At 28.9% G+C, this 23,317-nt stretch overlaps 1 protein-coding gene across 2 annotated transcripts; it reads left to right on the forward strand.

Annotated features, from left to right (window-relative positions):
• The first annotated feature begins 4,763 nt into the window (after positions 1–4,763).
• Positions 4,764–21,483, forward strand: LOC135922872 (ubiA prenyltransferase domain-containing protein 1-like). 2 transcript variants are annotated; one of them, XM_065457375.1, is made up of 4 exons: positions 4,764–4,780; positions 13,408–14,166; positions 19,815–20,037; positions 20,423–21,483. In XM_065457375.1, the coding sequence occupies exons 2-4, from the start codon at positions 13,439–13,441 to the stop codon at positions 20,705–20,707; spliced, it is 1,236 nt and encodes a 411-aa protein (XP_065313447.1). In that variant the 5' UTR covers positions 4,764–4,780; positions 13,408–13,438; the 3' UTR covers positions 20,708–21,483. The 2 variants fall into 2 exon arrangements, with proteins under 2 accessions (XP_065313447.1, XP_065313448.1); XM_065457376.1 differs by having other exon boundaries at positions 4,766–4,801.
• Positions 21,484–23,317: the final 1,834 nt, after the last annotated feature.

The raw sequence follows: 23,317 nt of genomic DNA on the forward strand, positions 1-23,317 counted from the left end.
ATAGTTTTATTGTCATCATTAGTAAATTTCATTAACTTTTGCTATTGAAAATTTATTTAAAAGAAAAATATTATATATATATATATTTTTAGTCTTTATTTCATTATAAAATTATCGAATTTTTTGGGCAAAATTATATTCCTGCTAGGTCTTTGACTAACAAGACTCTGTTCTTGTACTCCTAAATTTGGATCATCATTTCTTCTATAACTTACAGTAAAAGGTATTGCATTTGTTTTCACATGCGTCGTTTCATCGAGAGGTGCCCTACTCGTAGACCTTTTTTTAATTTGGTCTAAATGTCTTCTAATAATTTTGTCTCCTGTTTCAACTTCAAATGTTAAATTCCCATTTTTACGTTTTATCGTGCCTTTGTCCCATATATTATTTGAAGGTTTTATACTATACTTTGTCACCATTCATGATGTTTCTATTTGACGATAAATTGCAATTAAATTCGTTCATTTATCTTCTTGCGGTTTGATTAAATCCCATCTGGTTCTTATGGTTCTGTTGAACATCACTTCGCTTGGTATCTTGTTGGTTGTCGCATTTGGTGTGTTGCGATAATTAAATAAAAACTTTTCTAAAGCTATATCTAAGTCTATTTTATTATTACTTTCCATATTCCTTTTCATGCATATTTTCATTTATCTTATCATTCGCTCACACTAACCATTGGACTGTTGGTGGTGAGGCGCCATGAAAATGTGATCAATTCCATGATAACTACAAAAATTTTTGAACAAGCTACTTGTAAAATTCGTACCATTATCACTGACTATCATATTGTGTATACCAAACAAACTGATTATTTTTAATTTTAGACTCCGTAGTTATATCTCTCATTCTTCTAATGATAGGAAATTTGCTAAAAGCGTCAACACATACCAAGAAATTGCTACCTTCAAACTGTGCAAAGTCGATGTGTACGCGTTCGAACACTTTTACAGCTGTTTCCCATTCATTTTGTACATTATGAGGAATGTCCGCATATTTGTTACACGTATCACAGTTTCTCACCTCCTGATCTATTTCAGCGTTTAGACCTGGCCACCACAAGTAATCTCTCGCCAACAATTTCGTTTTCCCAGCACCAAGATGCCCTTTGTGTAATTCCTGTAATATCTCCTTTCTCTAATTTTTTGGTATAAGGATCCTATTCTCTTTAAAAAGACAATCTTTAATTAAGCTCAGTTCCATTTCCATATTTTTATATACTTTATACTTTATCTGTTCATGATTATTTATATTGTTAATTACCCATATTAATTCGATATCAATACTAGTTTCTTGAACTATTCTTTTAAAATTTATTGGCCAAAATTTGTCATCAATTTTTTTATCATCTATCTCTTGTATTATTTCTTCTGTGTTCATTTGGGGTATTCTTGACAAACAATCCGGTACTACATTTCGTTTCCCGGGTCTATGAATTATCGTAAAGTCATAAGCTCCCATAGCCAAACTCCATTTTTGAAGTCGCATTGATATGGATGAATTATCCTTAAGTCCCTTCATAAATATATAAACGAGTGGCTTGTGATCTGTGATTATTGTAAATCTCGTGCCAATTAAATATTCTTGAAACTTTTTTACTGCGTATATAACAGATAAAGCTTCCCTCTCTATATTAGTGTAATTAAACTCTGATTTTAATAAAGCTCTTGACGCGAAAGCAATGGGTTTCTCTTTACCATCACCTTCAATATGAAATAAGACTGCTCCTAGACCTTTCTTTGAAGCATCAGTTGCAATGCCTATTGGTAGATCCGGATTATAAAAATTTAACGTAGGCGGAGTACTTATCAGATTTTTTAGGTCGTCGAAGCTTTCTTGATGTGTATTATCCCATAACCATTTTGTATAAAGGATCAGCTATGTCCGCAAAATTACATAAAAATTTTAGATAATAGCTCGCCATCCCCAAAAAAGTTGTCAATTCATCTTTTCTCTTTGGTTCCGGCATGTTAGAAATAGCTTTTATATTATCATCGTTGGGATATATACTACGTTTGCATATATCAGTCCCAAAAAGCTTATTTTATTTTGCAGGAATAAACTTTTGTCGAAATTGGGGGTTAATCCATACTTGATGATCTTATCGAATACTTTTTTTAATGTTCTCCAAATGTATCTCATTGTTATCACCTGTAATTAACAAGTCGTCAATGTAAAATATAACATCTTTTAAATCTCCGAAAATGTTATCCATAGTTTGTTGGAATATTGCTGACGAAGTTTTTAAACCAAACGGCAGTCTCGTAAATTTATAATAACCTTTATGTGTCTATATCGTAAGAAAATCTCTTGATTCCTTGTGTGTGGGTATTTAGAGAAACGCGTTTTTAAAATCCATCTTAGTAAATTTTTTTAATTTTGCGATTAAATCATTTATACGTGGTTTAAAATACTTGAAATATTGTAAAGCAGGGTTGATAGTATTTTTGAAGTCGGCACAGAGCCTAAGTGAGCCATCACTCTTATAAACGGGAGTGAGAGGACTAGCCCATCTAACATCTTCAACAGGTTCAATAATTTTATCGTTTATCCACTTTTGAAGTTCTTTTGTTATCAAATCAACTCTTGAATATGGTATACGCCTTGGCGGTATGATTTTCGGTGTGGCATCGTGTTTTAAACGTAATTTGACATAGCTGCGAAGTATTGGTTTTTTGTTAAGTTTAAAATTGCATTGCTTAATTAATTCTTGTATAGTATTATCATTATCATCCTCGACCATATTCACAAATTTATCTAGTATATTCCCAAAAACTGTTATCCAGGTCCTTCCTAACAGTGCAATCTTATCTCTCTGGACTACATAAGCAGTTAAGATTTGACTTTTGTCCTCGAATTTTACCTTGACTATGTAGTTCCCAATACATTTATTGTGTTTCCATCATATCCAGTTAATTTAATTTCTGATTTATTTAAGATTTTTATTCCAATCTTTTTCGCGATATAAATCGGTAGAATACTATACCTCGAGCCGGTATCAATCTGCATCAAAATAGGCATGTCGTTCAAATATACCGTGACCTTATAAGCATCGTTAGCTGTGTAATTATTATCGGTATCCATATTGTTTATGTCTAAATTGTATAAATTATATTCTTTTCTTTCTAGATTGTCATTATCATCTTCTTTTATCTCTTCTATATTCAGTGTTTACTTTATTTGTATATCGTGATTGATTATTGTCGTTGTTATGATATTTACAATTACATACTTGTCTTCCTTGATTTCTAATATTATGATTATCGTTATATCTTTGAATAAATCTCAAATCGTTATAATGTCTGTTATATCTGTAATTATAATCATTATTAAATCTATTATTATTATAGTTATTGTTATTATAACTAGCTCTATTATCCAATCTCGAAGAATTATTGTACGATCCTGGATAGTTTGCTCTGACATTGTTGTAATAATTCGCGTTATAATTCTGGTATCTAGGGTTGTAATTATTACCTTGATATCTGGGGTTTCCTGGAAAAATATTTCTTTGAAAGTCATGGCCTCTTGTTGTCCATCGTTGTCTGTTATCGTAATTAGATTATAACTATTGTCGTTCGTCAGGGTCTCCATATCTCACCAATTGTTTATTTTCTTCTGTTTTCCTGCCTCCTTGCCTTTCTACATGTTTCACGGTTGTATCATCTTCTGTTTTTTTCGTTTTAAGAAATATTTTCAACTTTAGCAATTATATTTTCTTTCAATTATAACTCTTCAAAATTATCTCTTAAAGTAAGAACTTCTGCTAATGTAATGTTTTCTTTTAACGTAATTTTCTGCCTAATATTTTTGCTGATTGATGAAATTTTTACTTTTTCAATAACTCTACTATCACTTAGCAAACATTCATTTTTTTAAATGCATAATCTACTTACCCAATTCATGTAACTTTTGTTTTTAACTTGTACAGCTGCGTTAAATAAATTGGAACTTGCAGATTTCCTCGTGTGTAATAACCTGAATTTTTCAATCACTATCGATGGATTGATGAAGTCGGTAGGTGAACATATCGATTTGAGCTTGATATATACCTCATCTGGTAGTCTTCTTGTAAAGGAACCTGCTTTTTCGATGTCCGAGATCTGAGTGTCCTTGAAGATGTCTTCGAATCTACTCAAAAAAGATCGCCATTGCCTGAGTATATTGGAAATTCAATATTTATATTAACATTATTATTGGGAATCTGTTTCATATTTATTTATTTATTTACGATTTCCTCGAATATGTAGCGGAACTGCCACCATAAAGTTTTCTAAAAATATTTAAAATGTTACGAGATTATTTTAATTAATTAAGAATAAATCAAAGTTACAAATTTAATTTAATTTAATTTATTTTGATATTTTAGATCTATTATCAAACTAAAAAATCAGGCTTATATAACAATTTTCATATTAATATATAAAAAAATCAATCTACACAATTTATATAAAAAAAATCAATTTATATAAACATAAAAAAAACAATTTAAAGGTTAGTATTAATCGGTCATATCAACAGGTTTAAAGTGTATTCTGTGATTATTTTTTGATTCTCCGTTATTACTCGTAATTTTCCCTTTTTTCCCCACTTTTCCAGGGGAAATTTCCCCTGAGTTAATTTTTCCGGGAATTTACATCTCTACCTCTAATGCATTGTAAAAAAATTCAATCCTAACACAGTAAGAAAAATTCTCATTAAAGACTCTGTTTTTAATATTTGATAGCTGTCAATGTCGTTATCTATTTTTTATTTTCAGTATACTAAACATTCGAATAAAGTAATTTTTTTTTAATTCTAGGTAAAATATTTTTTAAAAATATTGAATTTTTGAAATTGATTTTTTTGTATGATATTTATCAACTTGGAATTCAAAATTTCATTTATATTTGATAAGGATTTACAGAAATAGAGGCACTTTTGGGTGCCATTTTATTAGAGTGTTTTGGGCCTTTTTAAGACCTTAATTAGGGCTGATTTTTTTTTTAAAAAAAGAATAAGTCATTTTTTTTTAAAAAAAGAATGTCATATTTAAAATTTTTAATAACTTATTTTTATTTGTATATTTATATATTTGTTATAAGAAGACATAAGTGAGGGCAATATAGGGAGATAATTTTAGATTAATACTATATATACAAATACTAGAAAAATTTCTAAAGGGTTAAAATTACCTGCTTGCCCTGCCTGCCTATACCAATGCAGAATAAATTATTTGTTAAAATTTAAAGATTATGCAAAAAAGTCTCCACCTTTTAAATAAATTTTTCTATACAAATTTTGCTAGACCTATACTGCCTGAAAATCTGGAAGGGGGGGGGGGGTGTAAAATATATATATTTTTTAAAAAATCTATTTACCTCAAATTTACTTCTTAGTTAAACTCTCAAAACAGGCACTACTAGTTTAATTTAACCAATTTATAATATTAATTTTAAAAAATACAGTATTATAAATTATAACTTCTTATATATTTTACCATTGATGATTTTTTATTTGTATATTAATTTAAATCAAACATGATATTATAACATTTTTATTTTTTAATTGACAATTCCTCCAATACATATACCATTTTTTAAAATGCAATAATAAGAACTTAAGTTTATTTGAAAAAATATAGATTTTTTTTCAAGTACCCACTTTCTCAAGAATATTTTTATATTATAAATTACCATTAAATTATTTTGCAATATTAATAAAACTTGTAGTCATAATTTATTTTATAGCATGTTTTATCTAACACTTTTTTCATATTTGTTTAGACATTGTAAAAATAAAAAGGTGATGCTATTTAAATAATAAATCTGAAATCCAGCTGATTATCCTTTATTTAATGATTTAAAATCTAATAGATAATTTTATATAGCAGATGACCATCCAAAATTTGCTATTAAACCTGATATAATACCGATTTTTACATGAATTTACATTTTTACCTAAATTTTATCAGTATCCTACTTATTTAGCATGAATAATAGGTATATATTGTAAAGGGGGCTTCCCTGCTAATTATTTTTAAATTTTTAACCTTCTTTCCAAATAGCCCCCCCCCCCTCCCCAAAAAATAAATAAATAAAAATTCAGATATTTTCCCAGAAGTGTTAAATTTGAATACCTTTTCCCCTATTATGTAGTCAAGAATCTTTTTAATTTTTTTTTATAGCCACATATAAGATAGAGAAGTAAAAAATTTATTTTTATAATTTGCTGCTGATTCTTCTTCTTATTAGTGTTGTTAAATGGCTTCACTTGAGTTGATTTTAAAAATGACTAACTCAATATTTTATCCATATGTAAGCAATATTTATCTGGATAATATTTTATCCATATGTAAGCAATATTTATCTGGATAAAATATTGAGCTTGTCATGTTTATGAATCGACTCAAAATGAGCTGTTTAACAACACTACTTCTTATTTAACATATAGAGTGAGGTTCCCCACCAACAAGTAGTAGTGTTTAATAGTTCCATTTTTAACAGGTTTTGAGCATATACTTTAAAAAGGCTAAACCGTATTTTTAAGCGAAAACTATCATCTTAACCTTGATCATGTTTACTTAAAGAATAGCTTTATTTTGAAAAATATATAATCTTGTCTCAAGACTTAGCAAATTTTTTTAACTTTAAGGATTTTACCAATTTAACAACACTACAAGCAAGAAATAGCCCAATTTTAACAAAATCATTTAGGATATTTTTTTTATCTTTGGTGTCCTTTTGTCAATTAACCATTTCTTTTATTGATTGACTGATATTAAAAAAAAAGATTTGGAACATGTTGACAATAATAAAATATTATATAAGCAGCATCGAAATGGCTTAAAAATTTATTGAAGGCAAATCCCCTAAAAAAATCTCCTAACCTCCTAAAAATATTGGTGGCCTTCAGCCGTGATATTTATCCACTATTATGCTCGAACCAGGGATGAGAACCCGAACCCTCAATATTTTGCCGAACCCAAACCCTTTTTTTAAATTTAGGGTTCAGGGTTCAAGTTTTTTTTAAATTTTAAAAAAATTATTTTTTTTTATTTTAAACTTTCATTTAATTATTTTAAATTATATGTTAAAAATAATATAAAATAAAAAACATGTAATTTGCGATTTTAATTATAAAAGATTTCCTATTTAAAAAGAGTTCTTATTCAAAACAATTGTTTTTTTATTCAAAAAAAATATTAATTTAAAAAATTTTTTTTGTTTTGGGTCATTTTTCATGTAATTATTTTTGTTATATTTAACCCTTCAATACTCCGGTGAAAAAAATGACGTTAGTACTCGGGTGGGATTTAATAGACCCCAATTTCAAATGTATATATCTCCAGTTATATTCATTATTTTTATTTAATATTTGGATATGAGATAGAACTAACCTTAAACTTGATAAAATATTTATTTATTTTTATTTCTTAAGCTTAGATTAAAGATGACGAGGATAATTATTGTGCTAAAATTTTCTAAAATAAGCTTACTTTTTTTAAATTTCAAATATTAAATTAAAAAATTAACTTATCTATCATGATAATTCTTAATATGGATCTTTATTCTTCAATTTAAAACAAAAATTACACCAATACATTCAAACATAAAAAAAATATTGAACATTGAAATATGTTAAATTTGACTTGCAAAACATGTATTACATAAAACATTAATGTGTTCTAAACATAAATTTATTTTACATATTTGAAAAAAAATATTTGTTTTTTATTTTGATGGTTAGATTTAAAAATTCCAGCTAAATAAAGATTTTCTAATAATGTCTCATCAACTTCTTTAGTAGAACTTTCATATTGGTCAGTATAGTTTTTACATATAATTTTAATTTTTTCATTGGTATGATAAATAATCTCTTCAATCATTTTTGGTGTTATCAACAAGTCTGAATTACTAAATTTTATTGTTGAGTTCTTATTCTTTGATTAGGATCCTTTTTCCATTTAGTAAACTTATTTTTAGCTAATTTTAAAGAGAAATATACTTTGATAAATGATTTCATATATATCTAAATAATATTAGGTTTATTGTCTTCAACCAACATTTCTTCTTCCTCTAATTCAGATTGTGTATCATGATCACTATCATATATAAAATCTTCATCCTCACTATTAATTATATTAATCACCTCAAATAATATGATAAATATCATATTATTTAATAATGATATATTTAGTTTCAGAATCTGCAAAAATCATTATAAATGATAAAAATAATTTGAGAAATGAGCCAGCTGGTGAAAAATAATAATAAAATAACTCCACCAGATAAAATTTTTGCGTTTTTTTTTCATATATCTTATTCATAATATAAAATATTTAAATTTTGTTTTAATAAATTTTATAATATAGTAGGATATATTTATAATTTTCTAATTTACTCTGGTGGGGTCTCACAACCCCAATCAGTCACAAAATGCTTATATCTTAAAAACTTCAACTAAAATATGAAATTTGGAATATAGATTCTAAGATATATTTGATGAAGCTACTGAAGAATCCAGATCATAATATTTAACTTTTTATGTAAAATCATTTTTAGTATTATAATATATAATATATTATAATTATGATGATAATTATTTTTATGGCGATAATAATTAAAATTAATTTTTTTAAAAAAAATGATGTTTCTATTATTTTAGCTAATTTTAATAAGTCATTGATTTTCTGGTCTCCGAACCCTGAACCCACCTGAACCTGCACCGGGTTCAAAGATTTTTCACTAAGCCCGAACCCGAACCCATTTTTAGAAGAAGGGTTCTCGTCCCTGGCTCTAACAACCCCATGATATTAATTTAAAAAATCTTATAATGAGCCACCAATTTAACTTCAAAACCATTCTAATTACAATCTTCTCATGAAGCAAGGAAACATATCGTTAGTTAATACCAACCATATTCTGAATATTCACTACAAGCATGTATACTTCATAATCTAAATTTTCCTAAAAACAGATCTGATCCCATATTATCATTGTTTGTGGTTATTTTATGATTGTTTTTATAATCATATTTTATTTATTATTGCCTAATAATAATCAATGAATAAAGGAAACCTAAATCGAATATTTTAAAAGAAATAGCTAAAAATGTTATTTTATTTTACCATATTATTTGTAACAATAAAGATTTTTTAAATATATAACGAGTCACATTCAATTATAAACATTGCCCATTATTCCGATATAAATCTACACACATTTCAAACAAACATATAGTAACAAAAAGGGCAAGAAATATGACTTTGGAAGATAAAACCATAACATTTCTAATTTAAAAAATTCAAAATAAAATAATAAAATATAAAGTATCATTAACGTTAATAATAGGCATGCAAAATTATATACCTTAGCTTTTATTTCCTTGCAGCAATTTAAAGGGATTCCATCTGTGTGGTTAAAGGGCTCAATTTGAGCCGATTTTTAAATAGGGCTAACTATATTTTAGCCAGATATTGCCTAATTCTTGAGATTTCGACAATATATGACGTCCAAACCTTTGTGCCATCTGAGCAAAAACTTCAGGCTTACCTAAAATATTTCTGAATAAAATATTGAGTTAGCCATTTCTAAAATCTACTCAAATAGAGTCGTTTAACAATAGTACCCATCCGAAGGAGGACCAAAAATTTAATAATAACTTAAGAATCTGCAGGCCCATCTCGAATCTCCCATAATGTAATTTGGTATAAAAAATTCGGGTTCAATTTTATAAGAAATATATAAATTAAAATTAACTAGTTGTAAAATCATAATTATTTGCTATTCATATTTTTAATGCCCCTTTGAAATAACTTAGATAAAAATAATAAAAAAATTTAAATCCGAGCCTGATAATTTGATCTTTACATGTCTCTGATGAGACTGTGTTAATATTAAATTTCGGATCAGGGTCGATATTTATAGTTTAAAAAAAAAATTGGGGCGGGTCTTTTTTTAAAAAAAATCGAATTATTATAAAAGTAAAAGTTGCTAAAAATGAGATTTTTTTGTTTATTCCACAAGAAAAAGATCTGAAATTATTTAATGAATCAGAAATGATCTGCCATAACATTGCCAATATTTTAAATAAGATGATTAATTTTATTGGATAAAGAAAACAATATACACCTAATCATTCATGATAATGCACCATAGCGCATTGTCCATGAGAAACGGAAATTTCCAAAGTGTTGCTTATTTTTTTAAATAGAAAATATAAAAATTAATCTAAATATCGGTTATCGAATGTTTTGTGAAAATATTTCATTTTATTTTACTATAGAAACCTGTATAAATATTTCGGGTCGACCCGAATCATCCCATGAAGATGTATGAAAAGATTAATATTTTTGTAAAAGGTATCCTACCTTGTTTATATTAATTTTTTATAAAGGAAAAAGAAAAAATTTACCTAATTTAGGCTTAAGAAAGTTTGCGAAAATCCCGCTCAGTTTGAAAATCTTTTTGCTCCACCCGACCGACCTCTTGTAAATATACAAAATACGAGAATGAATTATTATCACAAGTTAGAATTATTTTCCTTTTTCTTATTTTTTCTATTTTTTTTTATTTTGTTTCATAATTAAATTTTAGCCTATAGCCTACAAAAGTCGGGGGAAGGGGAAAAAGCAGAATGGTAATTTATTGACTTTTCCCCCTCAATTTATATATATTTTAATATTATATAATTATTTTTATCAAATAATTTAAAAAACATATATAGTATGCAGTATGGCTAGCTAGAAGCATAAGGGAAGGGAGTGAGAATCCCAGGGTTTATTAAATCATCATTTATTTATTTTTTAAAAGTAAAAAAAAATCGAATTTTCTTGATTTGAATCAGATATTTTAAAAAGATTTGATTTTATATGACAAAAACTTTAAACCTAGTTATTAATTTTTCAAAAAAAATAATCCTAATCTTCAATCAACTCTTAGGTGTAGCGTGTTCTTAAACTCTGCAGAAAGAATGTTTTCCCTTTCTCCTAATCCATATAGGCTTAAACTAAAAAAAGCTGGAAAATTATTTTTCATTTTAAATATTTTAATTAGTGTTGTAATCGAACGCTTTCATGTTTTTGAAAAAAATGATGAACGGTGTTCCTTTTATTTTTGACGAACTTTGAACGTGAGCGCATTCTTTTCTTTTGAAGAACGCGTTCGAATTTAACGTTCGTTCAATTTAAAAACATTTTTTATTTATTTGAAAAATTTAATGTTTCCGAATTTTTAAGAAAAGTCTTATATTTTATAATCAGCTGTTTTTCTTTTTCCACATTTTAATTTTTTAACGTCATTATTATAGTTTATTAATTTGAATATTATTGTTTATATTTTAATTTAATTGATTAGCATAAGCATGGATATTATTATTTCATCATCATCATCTGATTCTGAAAATTCAAAATCAGATGAATTAACATTACCATGGCCCTAATATGATAAATATTTTACAGTAACATCCTATATTGAAGGAACTAATTCAATACGTACCAAATGTAAAATATGCTCAAAAAGTATTATATCAGTTTAAAAATCTTCAAGTTCCAAACGACATTTGATTTTAATATTCATGTTTTTATTTTATATAATATAACTAAAATACGGGGCTCAGGGTACGGGCCCGGGTTCACATCCCTGCATAATAGTACTCACAATTTGAACGTTTCAAATGCAGCTTTTCAAAACGCATATAATGCATTTTAATAAATTTTGACGTTTCATATTAAAAAAATAAAAATTAACGCTTCAATTTGAATATAGTTGCGTTTACGTTTTTTATTTGCTTTTTGAAAAGCTGCCTTGAAACGTTCAATTTGTGCGCACTATAATGCATGATTGTTGTGAACCTTGATTAAAATTGGTGAAAAGAATCTGATAAACATATTATTTTGCACTAATTTATATATATTTAATTTTAAACTGTTATATAAATTAATTTGATCCAAGATTTCAAAATTTGAAAATTATTTCCGAATATTTTGCTACAAATTTTACGACACCAACCTTAGATTTTTAAACCATCTAAATCAGCATATTTGACAATGATTGAAATACAGAAAAAAGAAATTCAAGTTTACTTGGTTAACATACTGTACCACAGTCAGATGCACCCTTTTAAGAAAACTAGCTAAAATGGCTAAAAATGTTCTTTTGCATACCTGCGATAAGTACACATAGCGAAAGAATCTTTTCTTTGGTGGGTTACTTAACACCATTTTACCAATCTTTATAAAATCATATTCACGACAATTAGCATTTAGCTAAATTTGATTTAATTTATTTATAATTATTACCTAAATATTTTGTTTACATTTAAAATTTATACGATAATATTAGGGTAATTCAAAAACGAATCTAATAGTACATTATTTGTATTCTATTCGTTTAAACGAAGCGAATTATTTACTATTCATATTTGTACGAATTTTACTATTGGCATTCAATTCTAATAATCTGTTTTTTTTAAATATTATCAAATAATTCATATAAAAATATATTAAAAATTTTTTTATTGCGCATTTTATTTTGAATAGAAAAAATTATCACAATTATCTGATGATAAAGAACATGCGATCAAGTTATTGTAATTAAAATGCATATTAATTTAATTTATGATGCCAACCCAATTTTTAAGGCAAAGGGTTTTTCTTATTATTTTTTCTTTATAAGACATGCGATTTTTTGACAGCAAGTTAGTTTTAACTAAGAAAAGCCTTTCACAAGCAGCTGATATATACCTTGTTAATCACTACACCTGTTAGATTGATAGGTTATCAATAGAAATGCCAAATGATTAAATTAACTTAATAATTATTACCAATAGATTTATTATTTGTCTAACAAACGAGTTATTAAATAATTCGAGTTATTAGTTTTATTCGAATCGAATAATTCGTAAAACAAACGAATCATTTACTATTCTTATTCATTATAGATTCGAATAATAGGCCTAGATAATTATATAAATAGTGTATATACTATATATACTAGCAAATAACCCGCCAAAAAATGACGGGTTAGTCAGAAATTTTCCCTTCATTTCAAGATGGGTGAATCAAAAATTTTCATTTTATTTTGGTAAGATATGAATCAAAAAAATACCTCCAGAAAATCTAATCAAAAAATGATTTGTATTCGATTCGTAAATCTCGAATCTAAATTTAATATTTTTACGAATCTAATAATTTTTTTTAAATTGGAAGGGGCACTGCTTACCTATACGTGCATCCTCCTCGACTACAGCTCTGTGTATAGTATACAATTGTAAAAATTATATTGGTGATATCAGATGGGCTGATATCAACCTATTGGAAAAATCATATCCGATCGACCTCAGTAAACGGTATCGGAACACCTATAATTCTTACAAAAATATATATTAAAGTCATTTAATTACTACCATTTCATTTCAAATTCTCAGCTAGCTAGAATACTTTCAAAATACGATAGCTATGCCTTGTCATGGCAAATTGGACATCCTGAGCTACAAACTGTCATCTTATTGTTTGGCCCTTCGTCCATGGACTTTTACCGCCTCCGTTACACCAGTCCTTCTTGGCACGGTCTTGGCCTACAAGCATGCCCTCTTTCTCACCCCCTCAGCTTCTGCGCCTGACCATTTTTCTGCCACCATCTTAGCCCTGACGCTCTTAATCTCACTAGCCACACATGGAGCCGGAAATCTCGTCAACTCATACTACGACTTTCTTCTCGGAGTCGATGCTCTCAAGGGACCCGCCGCTCGCGATCGCACTCTCCTTGATAGGGTTTTAGCTCCACCCGAGGTCGTAAACCTTGCAGGCTTCTTGTATTTGGCGGCATGCGCAGCCCTTCTCGCTCTTTGCCGTGTCTCACCTGCCCGCACTGAGCATTTGGCCCTCCTCTTCTTCGGTGGCATGTCCGGATCTTTCCTCTACACTGGCGGAGGAGTTGGTCTAAAGTATTTCGCAGGACTAGGCGATTTGGTGGCCGCCCTCGTGTTTGGACCCGTATGCGTTTCTTTTGGGTATCTAGCTCACTCGGGTCGCCATGCCTCTCTTCTTGAAGTCCCGCTTGTCTACTCTCTTCCGCTCTTTGCCGCCGCTATTGCTGTCGCACACGCCGCAAACTCTGTTGACGCCTTTCTCTCTCCACCTCGATCTCGTCAAAGGACGGTTACATTTAATACGCCACTTCAACTGTTAGGCTCTTATGAAATTTTTAAATTTAGGAAAATAGTATTTCTTAATTGTTTCTAGATCGTGTAGTAGTCACGAAGCGGACCTTCGTCATTTTAGTTGCTGGTTTTGATATTAAGGTTCTGGTACCAGATGCAAAAAGTTTTAAATATTGGAAATGAATTTGAAATATATGTAATTTTTTTTAAAATTGTTATCATTATATCATTTAAATCTTCAAATAAAATAGTTGTTCTTAGCGACAATAAATCGTATGCAAATGGTGAGAATATCCTTTTAACATTTACCTGAGGTGTAGATAAAGCTAAAAAAAATTAGATAATTCAATAATGCGGAAAATATTAACGTTTTTGGGATTCTCATAAAACAAATATATTTTTCCTTTTCATATTCTTTTCTTCTAATATTAAATTCACCGAGGAAAAATCCAATTTTAGGTGAGATTTATTTATATGTTACTCTTTTGCTTCTTTTATTTGAATTATTTATAAATAAGTTTCACCGTGGGAATTTTCGAAAATGTCCTTCGCCACCTCTTTTATGACGGAAAAAATTCTTAATTATAAGTAGGGCTGGGCCGTTATTTTCCGTTTTCTAAAAAAACCGGATCCGGTCGATTTTTAAAGACAACGATCTTATATTTTCATTGTTTTGGGTTATTTAACGATTGTATATTATAATTATATAATATTTTTTATTTTATACATAATTACACACATTTCAATTAATTTGTAATCCAAAGAAAATTGAATTGTTTCAAAAGAAAGGGTAACTATGAAAATGTGATTATTATTATTTTTTATTATATTATTTACAGTTGCAACTAAGAATGTTTTTAAAATTTTTATTGAGCCACATTCAGCCATAAACATTAACTATATTTTAAATGGGGTGATTGACTTTTTAGGAATTAAAAAAGAAAAAAAAATACCCTTAATCATTTGTGATAATACACTAAGTATCACCAATATTAATTTAAATATAGGGTCGGTGTGGGATGGGTTTTGTATAAATATTGGTCAGTGAAAAATTTATGGATCGGCACAGTCCTAATTTTTTTTTTTTTTCTTTAGCTTTCACCTTTTCTGGTGGTAAGCTCCTTCATCTCTCTCCACTTTATGTTATTCATACAATCTCTTTTATCTATTTTATACTTCTTTATATTGGCTCTAACTTTATGGCCCTATTGAAGTTTTGGCCTTCCTCTTTTACGTTTGCCCATCACTTCCAAACTTTCAACTTTATTTCCTATGTAGTTTATAGGCCTTCTCATTGTGTGCCCACACCTAAGTCTGTTTACCATTAACTTAGTCTTAATGGGCACTACATTTAAACTATTTAGTATTCTTGTACTGCGCACCTTATCCTTTCTTGTTACCCCAGAAATCATCCGCAGCATTCTCATCTCCATAGTTTGTAGATTTCTCTCGTCTGATTCTTTGGTTGGCCATGTTTCCGAACTATATAGAATAGTTGGTTGTACTATGGAACTGTAGATTTTTCCCTTTAATTTGTGTGGGATTCTTTTATCAAATAGCACTACAGATAAAGATCTCCACTTTAGCCACCCTTGATTAATCTTACTCTTTATCTCTTTTTCTATTGTGCGGTTTGTTTGTATAGTGGAGCCCAAATATTTTCAGCTTTCAATTGCCGATACTGCCATTCATTTATATCAATACTCTCTATTTCATCTCCTCCTATCACCATATACTCCGTCTTTTCTCTATTTACTTTTAATCCGTGAGTTTCTAGGATATTTATCCAACTCACTAGTCTTTCTTTCATTTCATCCTTAGATTCGGCAAGTATCACAATATCATCTGCATATATCATATTCCACGTGACTGTTTGAGGTATAGACTGTGCTAATACATCTATTACTGTAATGAAGAGAAGTGGGCTGAGAGCCGACCCTTGATGAACTCCTTCGGCTATTGTGAAGCCTGCTGAAGTACCTGTTGTGCTACGGACCATTGTTGTATGTCCCATATACATATCCTGTATTATTCTTATATATTTTTCGGGAACTTTTTTGTGGCGTAGCGCCCACCAGATAAGTTTTCTTGGGATTCTATCGAAAGCCTTTTCTAGATCGAGAAAGACCATGTGTAGCTTTTTGTTCTTTTCCCTGTATTTTTCACTCATTTGCCTAATTGCATGGATAGCATCGGTTGTTGATCTTCCAGGCATAAAGCCAAACTGAGTCTCTCCTATTTCGATTATATCTCTTAATCTTTTTTCTATTATTTTTTCGTATAGTTTTAGACAGTGTGACATTAGTTTTATGCCCCTGTAATTTTGACAATTGTGTGGATCCCCTTTATTTAAGATAGGAACTAGATAGCTCTGCCTCCATTTTTGGGGAACCTCTTCATTTCCAAGTATTTTATTGTACAGATTTGTGAGGAGATGTATTCCATCATTTCCTAGTGCTTTAAGGCTTTCTATTGGAATATCGTCTGGACCCCTAGCTTTGTTGTTTTTCATATGCTTGAGGCATGTGATTATTTCTTGAGGTTGTACAAGGTTTTGACAAGGGGAGTGTTCGTCGAGATGCAATATTTGGGAATTAAAGTTGAGAAGCTCCTGAAAATATTCTTTCCATCTATTCATTATTTCTTTTTCCTTTATTATCAATTTCCCATCTTTATTTTTGATTACTTTCGGAGCTCCGTTTATATCCCTATAGTTCTTTTCTCGCTGTTTGGCTAATCTGTATATTTTATTTTGCCCTTCTTTGGTATGTAGATCTTGTACATGTCATCGTATGCCATAGATTTGGCTCTAGCCACCGCCTTTGTAGCTAATCTCTTGGATTTTTTGTATCTTGACTTGTCATCTGCATTTTTGGATTTGTACCATATTTTATAAAGGGCTTTTTTCTCCTGTATAGTGGTTTGTACCTCTTGATTCCACCACCATAGTTCTTTGTGTGATTTGTTGCCTCCTCTTGTCAAGCCTAGCGTCGATTTTGCAGTGTCTATTAATCTGGATGAAAGGTCTGTCCAGATTTTTTCACTGACTTGTGAGCAATTTATTGTTTCAATGTTTGCATTGATTGCAAAGGCATCTGTCATTGTTTTTAATTTGCCCCATTTGATGCATGGTTCCAGTTTTATCTTATTTTGAGTGGATTTATTTGAGATTTGTAAATCCATGATTAGTAGCTTGTGTTGCGCGGCGATATCTTCTCCTGGGATGACTTTGCAGTCTATTACATCTTTTAATCTTCTGCGAGAGATTAGCATGTAATCTATCTGTGTTTTCCTAGTTCCACTTTCATATGTTATTAAATGACTGTCTTTTTTCCTAGTAGGTGTTGGTTAAGGCAAGGTCGAAGGCTTGCGCAAATTTCAGTACGTGCTCTCTTTCATCATTCCTTTCTGCATATCCAAAACCACCATGATGCCTTTTGTAGCTATCTCTTGCTTTCCCCACATGCGCATTTAAGTCACCACCAATTATGACTAGGTCATCCTTAGGGATTTCCATTACAGCTTCATCAAGGATAGCTCTAAAGTCATCTTTCTATTCTTCCTTGCAACCCGATTGAGGAGCATATACTGATAGGATGTGTAGTATTGATTGACCAATGCAGAGTTTTATCTTCATCAGTCTATCAGAGATCCTGTTGACTTCTACTACTGAAGAGGTTAGGTCTTGGCTGAGGATGATGCCGACACCGTTCCTATTGCTAACAAGTCCATTATAGTACAATTTATACCCATCTCCAATCATCAAAGTTTTCTGTCCTTTCCATTTCGTCTCTTGTATGCACGCTATATCAACTTTTCTCTTGTTCAACATTGATGCCAATTCTCTCGTTTTACCTTTAAGCGTCCCAATATTCAAACTTGCCAGTCTTGTCTTCTTTGCTTTGACCTTTACTTTACTTTTCACAGGATGGAGGTCTACACCCTGCGCGTCGCATGGAGGGAACGCCCTAGCTTTCATATTCATATTTCCATTTATTTCTGTCATTTTGTTTATTGGACAGGTATCCTTAGCACCCGGCTGTCCAGGCCTGTCGGTGACCGGGGTGTCATCTCTAAGCTCCGAAATTCATCATACCATATGTCTTTACACATCAGTCATCGAAGAAAAACTTTGAAAGTTTTTGTTCCTTCAGGATTGAACCTGCGTCTTTGTTCATACTCGTGTTTCCAATCGTACATCTTACCCATTAGGCCACCCCGGCGATACAGTCCTAATTATAAGTTTTAAAAATTTGCGAACTTTCAGCTCAGCCCATAAAAATATTTTGCACAAGTTGTCCGGCCCTCGCGCCGCTCCTATCTTTAATTCATATAATATATAATGGATGATATAAACTATATAGTACCATAATTTTTATTAATATTGATTAAAAATTAATTTCCATTTTCGCCATAATATGCAATTTAGGTTGTTTTTATTATATTAAGATATAGAATAAGGCTTGGGACATACCAGAGCGTAGCGCATGTTAAAAGATAGCAAGCCAAAAATTGAGCTTTATAAAATACCGTTTCCTAACATTTGAATATTTCTCAAATTTTTTATCGTCTGCTTACAAGTTATATATATTTAGAATCATTTTTATATTTCAAAATAATAGATGTATAATATAATATATTTAAAACTACCCTGTACAAATTCTAGCAATATATTATTGTTTTAATTTCTTTAATAGACCACTAAATATTATAACGCTTTGATGTTGCCTTACCCTTAATTCTCAATTAGCGCAAATTCACGATGAAGAATACAAAAATACAGCCCATACTTCGCCGCGAATTTACGCTAAATATGAATTAAGTGTTAGTCTAACATTCCTTTCGCGCGTATAAGTGCATAAATTATGGCAAGTAGAGATTAAATTAAGACCTTACATCTTGTTCATTTGGTATCAAAAATTTGTTAATTTTATTTATCATGCTTCTAGGACCTCTGATTCAAATCATTTTTCACTGCACTGGAGTCCAAAAAATATATCAAAACTTAAAACATTACTAAATTTAAATGTATTTAATGTGAATAAAAGCTACTATCAAATGAAAAGTTGTTCGGGTAAAAAAATAAATGCTATACATATACAGCACTACACGGGTCCAAAGCCGACCCGAACTTCGGGCTCAGTCATTGAAAACTTTTTCTTGGGCGTGCTATAAGAAGTAGCCTGACCCGAGGCCTAAAAATTTATTATAAATATCCTCATTAATCATTGTTTCATCGAAATGCCAATCAGAATAACATGCCATTTTTCATATAACACATTTAATTTAATTAATTTCTCAAATTAACACTTTCCTGTAATTTGTATTGTGACTAGTTAAAACTCTTTTACTTACATACATCATATTTATCAGATTAAATAAAATATATTCTACATTTAGCCAAAATATATAGAATATTAATCTGTAACAGTTATGAAATATTTTAATTTGATAATTTTTTTTTAATATGAGATCTATTCAATAGCCCAAACTTTTTTAATCGTGCTCGGATCGGATTGGAACAAAAAATTTGTGCTCGGGCCGGGCTCTGGCGCAATTTTTTTTTTAAAATCCGGCACAGGCCGCTAAAAAATTCGCAGGGCTCTATATACTTATGAACCCTTCAGAGAAAAAATAAAAATGATTTTGTTTGTATATTTTTATGTATACAGGCGTGTCACTACGTTTGCCCATGTCATAGGACCAATTCTTTCGGCCTACCTTTATGCCGCCGCACTATTATCACCCTACGCCATGTTCCTATATTTATCCATAACTCGGCACAGCTTTTGGTTCCTTTTACCAAGCCTGACATTATTTAAATCTTTGAGATCTGTTAAACGATTCTCCCAGAGTCTCAACGCCACTTCCGGTGCGGACTCACGTGATTCTTATGTAAGTTATTTTGAAATCTTAGGGGCGGAACTCCAATTTTCTAATTTTATTTTCTTATTTAAAATAATAAGTTTTATGAAATATAATGGGTAAAAATTGTTGTAATAATACTTTTGATATGTGTTTAGTAGTTATTATATAAATCATAATAATTATATTAAATTGATTTTATTATGTATGATAACTCTAAAATAAAAATGGTACCTATCTCCGTTCGTTTTTGACAGGAAATTTTTTTATCGTAAATTTTTAAACAAGATAACAATATAAACAAAATAATTAATTATGAAAAAAATCATATTCTATTCTTTATTTATTATTAAATGAGCACTGTTTATCATTTTCACGGGCATATACAAATTACAAAACTTATAAAAAATAAAAGTTTTTGAACGAAGTTATTCGAAAATTTGGGCTATTATTTTCGGTATTTTCCAGTGTTTCGGATTCCTATTCTCTTTCCCCCACTCTCTCCAATGGCAAGGCCACCGCTTATCATTCACGCGACTCTGGCGGGGATCATGGTTACCTCCCTTCTCCGCTACGTATATCAACATTCAACGTCGAAAATATTCCGTACAAGACGGCCAAACTTAATTTTGAAATGGGGGTCTACTACGTGCTCGCTTGTTACTTAGCCCCATCCAAGCACATGTTTCAACAAATGTGAGATTTTCTCTATCAATTTCTATTCTATGACATCTGGAGACATATACATTTTATTTCTACATTATTTGTAATTTTTTTCTGTCATTGACATTGTTTAGCAGTGTATTATATTACACGTTCCAGTAAAGGTAAGAATATTATATCATCTATACATATACAGTAAAATCTGGAGACGAAAAAATTACACTAAAACGTCTTAACTTATAACTTTTTTTGAATATATCGCTTTTTAAGAATCCTTTTATTAGTTAATATTAATAGTAACTCTTTGCTTTTCTTCGAATATTATATAAAATTTATATCCATACTTTTTGATGATTAAAATTGAGTTTCAGAATCTAATCAAAGATCTCCTTCTTTCTATTTTTTTTAAACTACCCCCTCGCTAATTCATTTTTAAATATCTTCTTCTACAAATGCAATTAAATTTTTATAAAAAGAATCACATTATAATAAAATATTTTTTTAAATATTGGTATTTTTAAAAAATAACCTTATCTGTAAAATAAAATTCTAAAAATTATGTATAACAATGTATTATTTAATTATCAAATAACGATATCTTATGTATAAGTATATTACATATTAACAAATTATTTTAAATTGCGTTTATACCTGTATAAAAAATAGCCGAACAATGCACAGCAAGGTTGTCGTTATTTAATGTTTAAATTTTGTTTATATAAAGGTCATTAGTTTGTCAATTTCACAGAGTTATTTTTAAAAACAAATTTCAAAATTATGATTACGTGCAATTCATGTTGTTAAAATATTTATCATGACCATTTTTAAAAATTATCGTCTGTGAAATGTAAAAAAAAATATATATATAAATCTATATTCGCGTTATTTGTCTATCGAAGATTTTTTTAAAAAAAATTTTTAAACAATATTTATCTTTCTTTCTTGAAAGCTTGACAATAAGAATAACTGGCTAGTTTAACTAATTATTGATTGGTTAGCTTGTTATAGATAGTATATAGGCCTAATTTTTCAAGTCTGGCCCGATTGGGAACGAAATTTTTTTTTATTTGTCCCAAAAAGCCTGGCTCAAAATAAAAAACTATTTGTCAGTCCGGGCCGAATTTATTCAAATATAAATTAATTCTTTTCCAATATTTACACTGAATTTAATCAATTACAAACATAAAAATTATTGGCTCTTAATGGAAGATTCGCAATGATGCACTCTTTTAAAATATTTTTATTAAAAAAGAGGTTTCATCTTTAAATTTGAAAAAATATTAAATATTATCAATAAATTATTTTCTATTACCAGTCTTTAATTCTATTATAATATACGAATATTTTAATATAATTATCGTCATTTATTTTATAAAATGTTTATGTAAAATATATAATATTTACAAATGGTAGATTAAAAAATATATGTAAAAAAGAGTTGTTAATGTCTTATCTGTATCTAGATACACTTTTATAAGAGGATCTGTTTATAAATACTATTTTAGAGGAATCTGTTTTAGATACTTTTTGGGAACATTAACGCTTTTTTATCTTACAAAGAATGCAAAATTCAAGTGATCTATTATGAGCATTTAATTTAAATAAATATACATCAAAAAATATTTAGACTATTATATTAAAAAAAATATATAATATTAAAATTTATATATAAAAAATATAAATATTCATTAAATAATATTTTTTTCCCCATTAGGACATTTTTATCATGTGAAGGAATATATAAATTCTTGCTTAGCCATGACGCCGATTAATTATTAAAAACTATACCATTGATGCACAGAATTATTTAAACAAATAAATTTATTTAGAATTTTTTTAAAATAATTTTATAGATATTCCGCTAACTTTTAATGAATAAATTATAAGTTTACAATTTAAAAAAGTTATTTTTTAAATAAATGCTCGCTTTAAATAAAAATTTGCTCAAAAGAACGATAAAAATAGGAATTTTTTTTTATATGGTATTCGAATTGAATGGAAACAAAATATAAAAATGTTGTTTACATATTTTTTTTTCTCTTCTTTTCGAGCAGCGAACCCTGATACAAGCGATAAAATCTGTATCTAGATAACTCTATGATATATATTTGTATCTAGATCAACCTAAAAATATTGATATATGTAATTCAATTAGATGGGAAAGGGGCAGCTAGTGATGGTGTACGATAATGGACAATAAATATTTACTTAACAAGAATTGGATTTTATATAACCTTTTTTTAAGATTTATTAAGCCTAACCCTTATTTTTTAAACCATCTCTCTTTTGCTTAGGATCCAAGATGTTGGAAACCTATATTTTTCTTTGCATCTAAATATTGATTTGACAAACTAACTACCCCTAATACCCATTTTTACAGACTTTGGTTAAATTGTACCAATTAATTTTTCTAGAGATGCACCAATACTTTTAATTTCATTCGATAAATATAAGAAGAAAAAATTTATCTTAAAATTTATAAACAGATAAGAAAGAAAGCTTTCGAAAGTAAAATATAACACTCATATTGTTTATTGAATGCCTAATATTTTACTTTTAATAATAGCCATCATAAAATAATATTAATAATAAAAAGAGAGTTGATTCTTTTCATTTCTTACTTTTAAAATTTTGTTGCGGAATTAAA

Source organism: Gordionus sp. m RMFG-2023, chromosome 1 (assembly GCF_954871325.1).
Source record: "Gordionus sp. m RMFG-2023 chromosome 1, tfGorSpeb1-WG-v2, whole genome shotgun sequence".
Lineage (NCBI taxonomy): Eukaryota > Metazoa > Nematomorpha > Gordioida > Chordodea > Parachordodidae > Gordionus > Gordionus sp. m RMFG-2023.

Bases quoted from the DNA above. Each gene is read 5' to 3' on its own strand.
- LOC135922872 (XM_065457375.1), top strand. From the start codon at position 13,439: ATGCCTTGTCATGGCAAATTGGACATCCTGAGCTACAAACTGTCATCT. The intron at 14,167-19,814 runs GTTAGGCTCTTA...TTATGTATACAG, and splicing joins TTTAATACGCCACTTCAACT to GCGTGTCACTACGTTTGCCC. The intron at 20,038-20,422 runs GTAAGTTATTTT...AAAAAATAAAAG, and splicing joins CGGACTCACGTGATTCTTAT to TTTTTGAACGAAGTTATTCG.